General features: G+C 39.6%; 2 protein-coding genes across 7 annotated transcripts in view; both read right to left on the bottom strand.

Moving 5' to 3' along the window:
* Positions 1 to 16: 16 nt before the first annotated feature.
* On the bottom strand, positions 17 to 5,162 carry odc1 (ornithine decarboxylase 1). 5 transcript variants are annotated; one of them, XM_058091345.1, is made up of 11 exons: positions 5,014 to 5,162; positions 4,058 to 4,206; positions 3,829 to 3,961; positions 3,576 to 3,749; positions 3,322 to 3,494; positions 3,013 to 3,229; positions 1,815 to 1,898; positions 1,569 to 1,731; positions 1,015 to 1,130; positions 718 to 932; positions 17 to 639 (listed from the first exon to the last, which is right to left on the bottom strand). In XM_058091345.1, the coding sequence occupies exons 3-11, from the start codon at positions 3,928 to 3,930 to the stop codon at positions 501 to 503; spliced, it is 1,383 nt and encodes a 460-aa protein (XP_057947328.1). In that variant the 5' UTR covers positions 3,931 to 3,961; positions 4,058 to 4,206; positions 5,014 to 5,162; the 3' UTR covers positions 17 to 500. The 5 variants fall into 5 exon arrangements, with proteins under 5 accessions (XP_057947328.1, XP_057947332.1, XP_057947330.1 ...); XM_058091349.1 differs by having other exon boundaries at positions 1,015 to 1,127; XM_058091347.1 differs by having other exon boundaries at positions 4,058 to 4,166; positions 5,014 to 5,121.
* Positions 5,163 to 7,467: 2,305 nt separating this feature from the next.
* nol10 (nucleolar protein 10) overlaps positions 7,468 to 12,396 on the bottom strand; it is a 28,858-nt gene continuing 23,929 nt past the window's right edge. The window contains exon 22 of one of the 2 annotated variants that reach the window (XM_058090427.1): positions 7,468 to 12,325. In XM_058090427.1, coding sequence (XP_057946410.1) covers positions 12,188 to 12,325 — 138 coding nt within the window. In that variant the 3' untranslated portion in view covers positions 7,468 to 12,187. The remainder of the gene's footprint in view (positions 12,326 to 12,396) is intronic. The other variant, XM_058090426.1, reaches the window with a different exon arrangement.

Genomic DNA, 12,396 nt, shown 5'->3' with positions numbered 1-12,396 from the left:
CTACAAATCTCAATCATTCAGCTCTGCACCACTTTATTTAAAAAAAATACAAAACATCAGAAAGTTTCCATAGGAAAGCGTCATGAAAATTGCAATCCCATCTCTTCCATAGCCATTTCGACGTGGATTCATGGTAACCTAAGATTTGTTTGGCAAAGCAACATGAATACATTAGTCATGTGCTTTCCCATTGTAAATAATGAATAGAAATGGCAATTACAAAATATGAACTTCATGAACAGTGGGAATAGATGGTTAATGTTACAGATTAAAATCTTATGGTTCTGTTGGGAAGTGAAGATTGAATAACATACTCTATAGTAGCTATCCTTGATTTAATCCTGTCTAACCACATAATTGACATTTAGCTTGCACAGGGAATGCAAAAGTATGTACTACTCTCGTTCTTCAGGTAACTGGACAAGATCTGCCACAAAACAAGCTGCTCCTCTTATTAATGGCAAAGAATATTTGATCACTTGTTGTCAATTATGTAGTGTTTACACGACACGGGCTTGAGGGGGCTTAGCTGGCATGTCCATGTTGCTCTCTCTTCCACAGCAGGCTGTAACGTCAAAGGCTGCGCAGGACTCCACAGCGGCCGGCAGACCCTGGGAGCAGATTTGCTGCACAAGCTGCCTAAAAACAGTCAACACAGTGTTAGCATCTGCAGGTGGAATTGATCCTGTCGTAAGCGCTCATGTGACCTGTACTCACCAGGCTGGGCGTGAAATGACGTAATGGATGTCAGGCTTTTGAAAACCATTGAAGGTGGAGGAGGCGGCCACGGTGTAGGCGCCCATGTTTTCAAAAAGTAGCCAATCGCCCACATGCATGTCTGGCAGGTAACATTGCTCAACAATGCGATCAAGGCCATCACAGGTTGGGCCCCAGATACTGCAGGGATACATGGTCTCGTCAAGCTTGGGTTTCTGTTGAAAGTTGACATGAGGTTATACATTATCATGAACGTAAGATATAAAAGATACGATACAAGATTTTTAAAAATCTTACTTTGTGCAATGTTGGCAGACAATGAGCGTGGTCATACAGAATACAGTTGAAGGATCCATACACTCCATCGTTGACATAGTACATCAGGCTCCTTTCACTGATCCCATCATCATCTTCTGTGAAAGCACACAAAAACCCACTGAGAAATGATTATACCGTAATTTCAGGTGTTTCAGGCACACCCACTAAATTTAGAGAGAAAAAGAGATTTGTACATGTATAAGTCACACCAGACAATAAGCCACACATATCCACATCATAAAAAGACATTGTGGCATGCACAAGTCTACAAGGACCAGGGGGCTCTCTGACAGGAGGCAACTCCTAACTATGAGAAAACTCAGTCATAGAGGTTCAAAAAAATATATACACCACAATTTTCAGTGTGTAAGCCGCTACATTTGTCTTAAACTTTGCAGCTTTTTAAGCGCTGCGGCTAATTAATAACCATGTTCTATACTTCAGAACTACGAGTAATAATTTACAATAAATAGCTTAATACACCGGAAATTATTTTTTTATCCCCCCTAAAATGTGAACCAATTGATTCTTACCATCAGAAGCAGATTCATCATCCAGGAGGACCTTCTTGGCAATAATGTTGACAACCAGAGTGTATGCAGACGCCACATAAAAGCGACCTGGTTCAGCAATAATTCTTACATTGCTGTCAGCAGGAAAATATTTGTCCAGGGCTGGGTTGATTACTGCTGTGATCTGGATGATCATGAAAAAGTAAATGGAAGCAAACAGAGTAAGTACCAAACAAAAGGACAACTTGTACTATTTAAAACAGATACCTCTTCAAACTTGAGTTCTGTGTCTTCTGAACCAGGGAAACCTCCCCCGATGTCCAGAAGCTTCATGTGGAAGCCAAGATCAGCCTAACATCAACAACAAATCAGATACATATTTGTTGGACATACTGAGACAACATAATGCCCCCCCCCCAAGCTCTCCCTCTCTGTTGGCAATGGCTCCCAGGAAGTGTTTCTTCAAGTGTAAGGGAAAGCTAAATGTTTACAATTCAACAAAATCCAACAAGTGGTTGGAGTTCCTGATTCCCTACCAGCAACAGAAAAATATTTTAATCTGTCACACTGGACTGTTTTTTGATTATGAGCCGGTATTTAGCTGGTCGAGCCAACAAACTTGCTGAAGCCCTTTCCAATGTTACTTGGTTGTGTTGAAGAGTCAGAAGAGCAAGCATTAAGTAGCACACTGATAAATTGTTACCTAACTGTTTATTTTGTGTAACTAAAATAAACACCTTAATCAGTGGGTCTACCAGAGTTTTTTTTAAACACTTTAAGCTGTACAAACGGCCACAAGGGGGCAGAGGTGCATTTTGTAAGAGCCCAGCATGGCTCTTTACGCTCTATGAAAGCCCTCCACAGCAAGGAGGAAGTGGAAAAGCATGGTGCAGTGTAGTGTGCAGAAGGTTCCACACTGAAGGGAAATTTTATCGCATGCACACAGTTCATTTCCAAATGTTGACAATTGGTGTTAATATTCGCAAATACATTATTTTAATGTAAAACAACAATTTATGTTTGTTTTGGCATAGTTGTTTAGGTATTTTGGCTAAACATATGGCCAATTTGTGTTATGCTTGAAATGTATCCTTTAACAAAACGTTGATAACTGATATTTTGCTTAAGCTGCTGATTACTAAAAAACAGAGTAGGGTAGAAAACCTTTTCTGATGAAAAACGAGTCTAATCTTTATTTTGGTATGTTCCATGTTTATAGAGCAAACACACAACATTCTATGTTCCTAGAAAGAGCAGTCATAATCCTTTAAAATGGCCGGTACTGGAAGGGATGTCTTTTGAAAAATGTCTGGTAGTGAATGAGGTACTTAGCGATGGGGGAAAAATGCAAGCTCTGACATCCCTCATGTAAGGCAGTGCAGTTTTACCCAAGAGTGAACAACACTTGCATCACACTTAATGATGCAGGTTTACCAAGTGACTTTATTCCTTATTGTTTACTCACCCCCATATCAAAGACGCAGCGGGCATCTGCGATAGCCTGTGTGAAGGTGGCAGAGTCCGTGCATCCACTGCCAACATGGAAGCTGACGCCGATCACATCTAGCCCCAGTTCCTTGGCCCGCTCGAGAAGGCCACGACAAGACTTAAGTTGGGCCCCAAACTTAATACTTAGGCGACACACTGCCTTGGAGTCATCTGTAGCAATGCGCAGCACCAGCCTGGACAAACAAATAGAAGAATATAGATATAGGATAAGACAAATACAGCACATGCTGCTGAGGCTTTTATCGTGTGACTGTTGAAGCCTTACTTGGCATTGTCATGACAGCGAGCCACTTTCATCAACTCCACCTCGCTGTCAAAAGTCATCATCTGGACTCCATGGGCGGAAGCATATTTGATCTGAGAGACCTGCTTGCAGGGGTTGGCGTAAATGATTCTGCTCGGATCCACTCCAAGAGACTGAACCAGCTGAATCTCAGTCTATAGGCGATACATAAAACAAGTACATAAAGAAATGTTGCTCTGCCGAGAGCAGGTCATCCTATACCCCCCAACCATTACCTTGCTTGCACAGTCGAAACCAGTTCCCAGAGAGGCCAGTGTCATCAGAACAGCCCGGCTGTCATTGCATTTAACTGCATAAAAAGGACAGACACGAGGAAGGGCCCGCGCCCAGCGAAGGTGCTTCTTTAAGACGTCCCCCAGGTCACACACATAGAAGGCATCCCTGTCATCCTGCATGAGAAAGAGCACCAATTTAAACCACACACGCAAGTACAACAATCATAGCAAACACGACACGACAGAAACTTACAGTCATGGATGACTCATTGATCTTCTGCTCTACAATATCCCGAGCAGAAAATCCTTCCTCCAGAAAAGAGAAATCAAACTCGACAGGAGATGGTGTATTCATGGTCACGAGAAGTTCTTTAATTGATCCGAAACTGGGAACGTGTTGCAACAGAGATAAAATGTTGAGTACCGTATATGTGATGAAAGCTCGATTAAGGCACAAGGCAGGAAGCAAAAGTGGCACTTACTAGGAAACAAAGAGATGGAATTTTTATGTCACAGTTCCTCAGGTGCAGGAAATCCAAGGTGGCTCACCGGTGAAGTTAAACCCCTTTAGATAAGCCTCAAGGCCAGGGCCTGTTGAGCAGACAGTGTGTGTTCTCCTGGAGTGTTGATTCTGATAAAGATAATAAGTAATGGTATTTAAATTTAGAATCATTTTGTTAAATGTAATACTTTACCTGATAACTTAAAAATAATACACAACACGTAAATCCCTTTGCTTAAGTAAAATTTTGCAATAAAAATATGTATGAACGTATCTTTTATATCTTACGTTCATTATAAAGTATGGAATATACACATTTTACAATGAAAAAACGTAAGTTCCTTGCTCCTAAGTGTAATAATAACGCACGTCAAGTTAGCGTGCCAGGAAAACCCGACACCAAATGCACAAAAAAGGCTTTGAATTATGCTCCGCCCAAAACGTATTTCCACCAATCGCCAACAAGATACGTTTTCCTTTCGTAAGAATGGCATCAAAAGGAACCAATCAAAAGCTAACACTATGTAAACGTCAGTATGCCGGTTCCGTTTTCTCATTGCCATGAGGTAACATAACGTTAGAGGTGATTCATATACTCAGACGGCTTGCTCAACAAAAATGGGAGTAAAAAAATATTCACTTTTGAAATCACCACCAACACATTGCCGTCTGGGTAACGGGAAGAGGCTAATTATCAACGTTCGAACGCACTACTAGCTAGCGACTAACCGCCTTCTACCAGAAACAGTTACTTCAGATGACGTGATCCATTAATAGAACCTAAATACATTCATTCATTTAAAATTACCCGTCAAAATTAAACTTAACTGCACGCCAGTCTTTACGGCCATTCAACATCACCCCCCCCAAGTAATTGCTAGCTAATATTGCCGTGTCTAGAGAGCACACAACCTAGAAAAAAAGTCAAAATCTTACCTTAAAAAGCATTTACAAAGTGTTTGTCCATTAGACCCAAACGCTGGGGTAAAAAAATACTATTTGTCAATGGAGCCGAACGTGGCTGTACTGCCTCTGTTCTGGGTTGCGACTGAAGTGGAAGAGGGGAACGTCCTGGGCTGCATTTATAGAAAAACTCGTTGCCTTGGCAACATAGCCAGCTGAAACCGGCCTCCCATCCACGTAAGAACCAGTTTGGGCTTGTCCCCCATCCGCATAAAGACAAAAAAGTACTGTTATAATGCCTACTATCAAGAATAAATATCTTTAAATCTTTTCCTGTGAATATAAATACGCTATGATAATACTTTCCCTTTAAGCCTTAGTTAGCACTTTTGCGTGTAAAAACTAGAAAATATAAAATAACCACAGTCAATTCAATTCAATTTTAAAAAAGGACATTATTTGTTGCAGCCACAAAATGTCAAATAATCCATGTACAAAATACTCAAGCGTGTAGTTGAGTAAATTGTACTAGTCCTGAGACCAAATCTAAATAAATTGGTAGCAAATACTAAGTATATTTGTCTGGGTTACAACCTTAAATGCCATTTTTTTGTATTTGTTGTATTATTTTATTCATGGATTTCTCAGGTAATTGTGGAAACAAAATTAATTAGCAAGATAGTTTATTCATTTTTATACCCCAAATATGTCCTATGCAACAATCAGAGCAACTGTGTTAACCTACCTTTTTGGCACAGTAGAAGAAGAAAAGTCTCATGACACAATAGACCTGTCATTATCTAAAGGTTTGCATGCTTCTATTTTTTTTTAAATATATTTTTATAACTTCAATGTCTCACTCATGAAATTAATGTATTATATGATGTTTATGTTGTAATTAAAAAATAAATAAATCACCCATTCAGTTTAATCTAAAATTATTATCATTATTGACATTTCACACATGCCATCCCATCTAATCACACGTAGTAATTTAATTTCTAATGATGACGACTACTAGTGTTATAGTAGAAATGTGACTCCAGATATTGCAATGATGATAAATGCAGGTCAATTTGCTCTTTATGTGTGTTAATCTGGCTAATGAATGCTGGCAGACTGCAGACTACTGGCTCTGAGTGACAGCTGTCACTGTCAATGACGTGCTTTGACCAGCAACAATCATTCTCACTTAAATGCTGACCAGCTGATGAGATCAACCAATGGCTCAAATAGCAAGCTGTCAACACAGATGCTATTGTCAAAACAAGTAAACCTTACTTTGCAAGTGCATTTAATACTACGTTTTTGCACCAGGCAACATGAATTGAACAGCATATTATTTGATACAAATGTACCCATGTACACGACATGACCATAATGTGGCCAGTAGATGTAGGAAGGATCTGCAGGAAGGAAATGTTATTGTTCATTCTGTCAATTGCCTGAGTACTAAGGAGCACATGACATCTACACTTCAAGCTGATACTAATTACATTGGTGAAGAAAGCTACACATGAAGTATTTTGTTAATGTGATCAACCTTTGCACATGCAGGCTTGGTTTTCAGGATATTAACAAAAAAACACATTATACTTTCTATCACCAGCCACCATCTTTGTTTGCGCTACAATAATTTTCCATGTAAAACCATCTTTTGAATTAAAGTAATGTAAAATTAGTCACGACTCATGTTCCCCATTAGTGAGTGAACAAGCCAGCCCTTGATGAATTCTGCTTCACCATAACAGAAAGAGAAGGATTAAAAAGAAACATCGCTATGAATGCTTGGCCGCCACAAGCCTGTAATCCTTGTGGTAACTCTCCTGACACCTCCTGCGTGAAAGCTAAAAAGTCAGGTGTGAACTGTGCCAAACCACTAAATTGTAGATCATATAAATGAACAAACTGAACATGGACTATTTCCTTTTGAGACACTCTCCATTTCATCAGATTTAGCCTCCCCCACTGTCTATCTACTTACTCCTTTTGTAATGTCTATATCTTGCTCTCTGTGGACTTTCTGTTATTGCTACGGTGGAGCATTGTGACTTGACCTGGCTTTTGCAAGGACACACAACAGACAAGGATGATGCTTGTCATTGGATGCCCACAAGAAACAGCTCAGTGTATTGCTGTGAATCCCAAAGATATTATTGAATCAGTGTATTTGGGTTCACAGAAGACTTGATAGCTCTACTTTATTTATACAGCTCCTTTCATACAGCCGTGGAAGTCAGAGTCTTTTGTTCCTGGATTAAATCAACAATAGCAAAAACAAAAACGCACAACAGCAATAATAAAATGACATAAAGCAAAGTTAATACTAATTTAAATACAATGTGGTACTTCAACATTGAACAGAGGGTTTGAATGCAGACAAACATTTAGTGTGCATTGTCACAAGCACGTCTGTTATACCTGACATAATCAAAGACTAAATAACTGATCAGTGGGTCAAGGTACAGTAGTTACTGAGGAACTAATGACTAAGGCTCATAAATTTACAGTAGTTACAGAGGAACTAAGGCACATACATTTAGAGTAGTTACCGAGGAACTAATGAAGAACCAGTAATTTTTTTTGTGTGTGTAATTTTGTGCACCTTATTGTAAAAGGGTTATGAAGAATTGAATAAAGTACGTTTTTCAAATGCCTCATGTATGTGCATGGTTGGTGAATGATGACAAACCTAAGCAAGTTGAGGCTTGACTTGGATTCATACACAATGCTTGAAGTTTGATTTGGCGTCTAGGGGATCAAACAAGTTTCTATAACCTTGAAACATGTGAGTGGGAATGGTTGTTCGTAGAGATGCTCGATATTGACTTTGCATGTTCTCCCATGTCACAAGTTCCTGTAACATTTTAAAGGTCACAGTATCACACTGTTACTCTGCATAGCGCTGGTGCCAACATTTCAACGTTTTTGTTCATTTATCCTGTTAAGTCTGTGTGGGGAGTCAAGAGGTTAAAGACCACAATCTCTATAAGTATTGATCAAGTACATTCCAGGAAGCCCTGACCTACAGTAAGTACTTAAGAGTTTCAGGTTGGCCCAGACTGCCACAACAGAGTCCGGGTGTTCATCTACTTCACACTCAGATTAGCAGATGGTACTTGTGGTATTTATTGACCCGAAGTCAATTTGCCTTGTTGAATTCAGCGGAACGGCTTAGCTGTAGCAAGCATGTTGACTCACTGATAAGTTCATCAAATTAAGTGGTGGTTGATTAGCATATTGGCAATTTTTCAAGCCAATGAGTAAATTGTTCATTAACAGGTATGAAGTATGTTTTAACTGTGTGGGGCTGTGCGCCAATGTGCAAAGATTTTGAGGTCTCATTCACATGAATGGGTTAACTTTTCCACCAACACGGGGTGAAATTTTAAATTTTCCATGGCACCAACACACTTCATCAATAATTTCATTATTTGAAGAGCCTTATCTGGACTATCTGGCTCACTCTTTTCCTTCCCTGCCTTCTCTGGAAGACTGTGACTTTCCTCTAATTCTGCAACAAATTTGTCATCTATACAAACAGCCAACTACAGTACAATATCATAGCTTATTCTAATAACATATTTGTTTTGGTGCATTCAAGTCGTATTCCCACTGGTTTGTGTGAAGTGCAATAAATTCTCACCTGAAAAAAGGGGCCTCTTAGGGGTATGCTAATATTATGCAATATAGTAAACATTCATTTTCAATACTGCTTGTCCTCATGAGGGTCGAGGAGCCTATCCCAGCTGTCTTCGGGCAAGAGGCGGGGTACACCCTGGACTGGTTGCCAGCCAATTACAGGGCACATATAGACAAACAACAATTCACACTCACATTCATACCTATGGACAATTTGGAGTCACCAATTAACCTAGCATGTTTTTGGAATGTGGGAGCAAACCGGAGTACCCGGAGAAAACCCGTGGAGAACATGCACACTCCACACAGAGATTCCAAAGCGGGGAATCGAACCCGGTTGTGGCATGTGCGCTTACCACTTCTCTACCGTGCAGCCTATAGTAGACATAATAACAGAAAATAAATCACATTAAACAAATAAAACATAAGAGACTCACATTTTTTTCACATTTTTCTTCCTGCAGTGGCTATAGCCTCTTCAATGTAATGTAATGGAGGCTGAATGACATCACTTCAGGGTGGCTGGAAGTTAGTCATCCTTTTTTTTTTAAATAGTCAAAGACCACTATGTCTTACAAGGCAAGATGCTCAAAACACAGCATGTTCAAACACACCACTTCAATACTCCTCGTTGTCGTCTTCTATGGACATATTTCCTGATAGCAAGGTCTAACGCAGCATGCAGGATGTCACTTCCCACACTCTAAACTGCAGTAATATTACTGACACCTAGTGATCTGTGTAGAATACTACATATCACATCTTTAAATTAGTCTTCTGAATGCCTTATATATTTGTTTAGTTCTTGTATGGTAATGGTTTGATTTAGCCTTTCATTTGATGTCATTTAATTTAGGCCACAACACATATGCTTAAATATAAATATATATATTTAAAACAAATAACTGGCCATATTCAACCACGAAACAGTGCTAATTTAATAATTTTGAAAAACCGTGATAGAGTGAAACTGCATGTAGCGAGGGATGACTGTATTAAGATAAGTGCTTCTGTGTCTACATACGGAGTTTACTATGTTTACCTCACTGAAATAAATGACTTTTGTGAGTCACATTTACTGTTAACAATGCACTGCTTGGCATTTTGTTTTTTATTGAGTGGGGTGACCTGGTGTCAACATAAGTCAGCAATACAAACTGCACATTGCTCTTCTAATGAATGGTTGCAGTTCCAGTCAGTGCAGGGATGAAGAGGTCCTGTTTAGAGTTTTTTGCTGTCAATAATTGGTGTGATTGACTGATATACCAATGAATGTCATTTGGAATTTAAAGTCCATTATGACCATTTCCTTGGAGTCCTCTATGACACGTCATAAAGGAAAGTTGTTTCATCCGGTCTGCTGACTCATAAAGTCTTTCTTTCAGGGTTGAGTTGCCCAGAGTTAGTTTGCTTAGCAAATGTAGTGACAAAAAAGAAGAAAAAAAGATTGCATTTTCACTACAGCAATCTTTTTTTCTTTCTTTCTCTGTTGGTCTGAAAGATCGTTGAACTGTCGACATCAGCACATTTTACTCCTTTGATCCTTTTAGACATAAAACACACAGACTGACGCACAGGCTTACTGCTTCACTTTCAACTAAACAAAAAACCATTGCCCCTAGAATACTACAAAGTTGTATCAAGATGACCTCCACAGGAATGTGACTGCATTGGTGATACTCTGATGGAGGTCCAAGTGACTTTTAACTACTAACCGTGATATACTGTATGGCATCTATTGTGTTGGGCAAGTAGAGTAGAAGGTTATTAAACAGGTTTCTATTAACTATTCAATAACAACATTCAATTTATAAAGGAATCCTATGGAAATTAATTTATTGTATATCTGTGTTCTTGTGATTGTAGTCTCAATGACACACTATTTCAGCCACAGCCACTTTATCCTATCTCTATTGCCTTGTGGAACTCCTTGGTAAACATGGCAAACGTGACAGACAACACAGTGCATCTGTTGTATGTTACTGTTGGTTAAGAAGCAACAGGTCAGTAGTTAAGTGGATTAAAGGGTGTGTCGGGAGCTGTGTCGTGGTTGTGACCCAACAACCTACGCTCTCAGGTGTTAAGAGTGAGTCACGAATGATACTTACTAGCTATAACATTGCATTCATATGAAGTATGCATGTGGAATTGTACAAGTTTAACTCTATCCATCCATCCATCCATCCATCCATCCATTCAGCCATCCGTCAATGCCTATTAGGGTCACAGGAGTGCGGGGGTCTACCCCAGCTGACTTTGTACAAAAGGCAGGGTAAACCCACAACGAGTAAAACACTGCACATTTAACCAAGTATGACAATGTTGAACAACATGATGAATCACACTGAAATGTTACTTCTGGGGACTGTTAAATAATTTGTTATTTTTACTCATATTAATGTTTACATTTTTAACCAAACCGAAACTCAGGAGTAATTTGACATATTTAAGGAGACCAAATTCTCACCTCTTTTACCATTGGCTTGTGTGGTAAAGTGCATCACAGTGAACGTCCATTCCCTTACTTGTGCCAGTGAGGCTTGACCTATTTTCCTGTAGACCGTCTGTTGTCATGGTGAAACTGGAGCAGTGTGAATGTAAATTTAAAATAAAAATTAGATCACTAAAATAGAAATTACATAACTTCACTACCAATCATGCATTATATTGTGAAATAATACATAATTAATCAATATATGTACAGTGTGTATGTAGAGTATATATAGATGCATTGACAGACAGTTGCAAAAGTCATTAGTGTTAATCTGTACAGCCTTACATGCTAATAATATACTAGTTGTGGTGCAAAAGCATGGTTTCCTGACATAAGTCTGGGGGAGATATGGTGGCTCAACTGAAACCTCCCTCCCTCACATTGGAAACAGGCCAATGGTGATCAAGAAGGGGGTTCAAGCTATCCAGCTCATAGGGGGCAAAAAGGGGTGGAAGGGTGGGAGACACATCGGCTGTCCCATTTCCAAGAACTGCAGTTGTTGGCGGGAGAAAAGAAAAAAAAACACTCACATATTTCCCCCTCCCTTCCTTTTATAGCTGACACATGTAGATGGCTCTGGTTGGCAAAAGAAGCAAGAATAGTCTCACAGTTGGAGATGCTTTTAGAGGCTGTACGTATCCTTGGTAGTAAAAATAAAGTGGAAACACGCTTTATCAAACACATTTTAGTAAAAGTTTGTACCACAACATACTGTTCGGCAAAGAGCACTGAAACCCATATTTTACCCCATTCATGGTCTGGAACTATAAGATATAGTTGAAATAAGGTCAGGTAGTTGCATCTAATCACAGATAAAAATATACAATGTACATATATACTGTACAGTTAATGTGTTTGGATCATTGACTTTTCGATGTACAAAGTCTGGACAATGATCGGCAGGGAGCTTCTATAAATGGTCATAGCCATTTGAGGAAGGGCACTTCCACGTGTATTTGCCAAGTCTTAAAGTCTTGCGAATGGGTCAACAATTTAAAAACAACATTCTGCAATTGAGGACACCTAATTGGTGTGACTGACTTGAGGCAATTGCAGACTGAGCTTCCCTCCTCAGCGTCTTCCTCTTCCTCTTCCTCTGGCCAAGCCCCTGCCTCGGGCGCTGCTCAAGTGTCCGGCTGAGCGCCTGAGCTTCTTCCTCTCCTCGTGGTGCTCCCGCTCTGCCTGTTGCTGCTTCTTCTGCTGCTCAGACTGCAGAGTATACAAGAGTATGCTGTTCATTTCGCTCTGTTGAATGCTTTTATATGTACTGTAGACACTTG

This window comes from Doryrhamphus excisus, chromosome 13 (genome assembly GCF_030265055.1).
Source record: "Doryrhamphus excisus isolate RoL2022-K1 chromosome 13, RoL_Dexc_1.0, whole genome shotgun sequence".
NCBI classification, from domain to species: Eukaryota; Metazoa; Chordata; class Actinopteri; order Syngnathiformes; family Syngnathidae; genus Doryrhamphus; species Doryrhamphus excisus.
This window is presented reverse-complemented; position numbering and strand designations above follow the sequence as displayed.

What these genes read in the sequence shown, in the direction of transcription:
- odc1 (XM_058091345.1), bottom strand. Translation starts at nt 3,930, where the DNA reads ATGAATACACCATCTCCTGTCGAGTTTGATTTCTCTTTTCTGGAGGAA. An exon ending in TCAATGAGTCATCCATGACT is followed by an intron (nt 3,750 to 3,828) that starts GTAAGTTTCTGT and finishes TTTCTCATGCAG; the next exon opens with GATGACAGGGATGCCTTCTA. An exon ending in GTCTGCCAACATTGCACAAA is followed by an intron (nt 933 to 1,014) that starts GTAAGATTTTTA and finishes AACTTTCAACAG; the next exon opens with AAACCCAAGCTTGACGAGAC.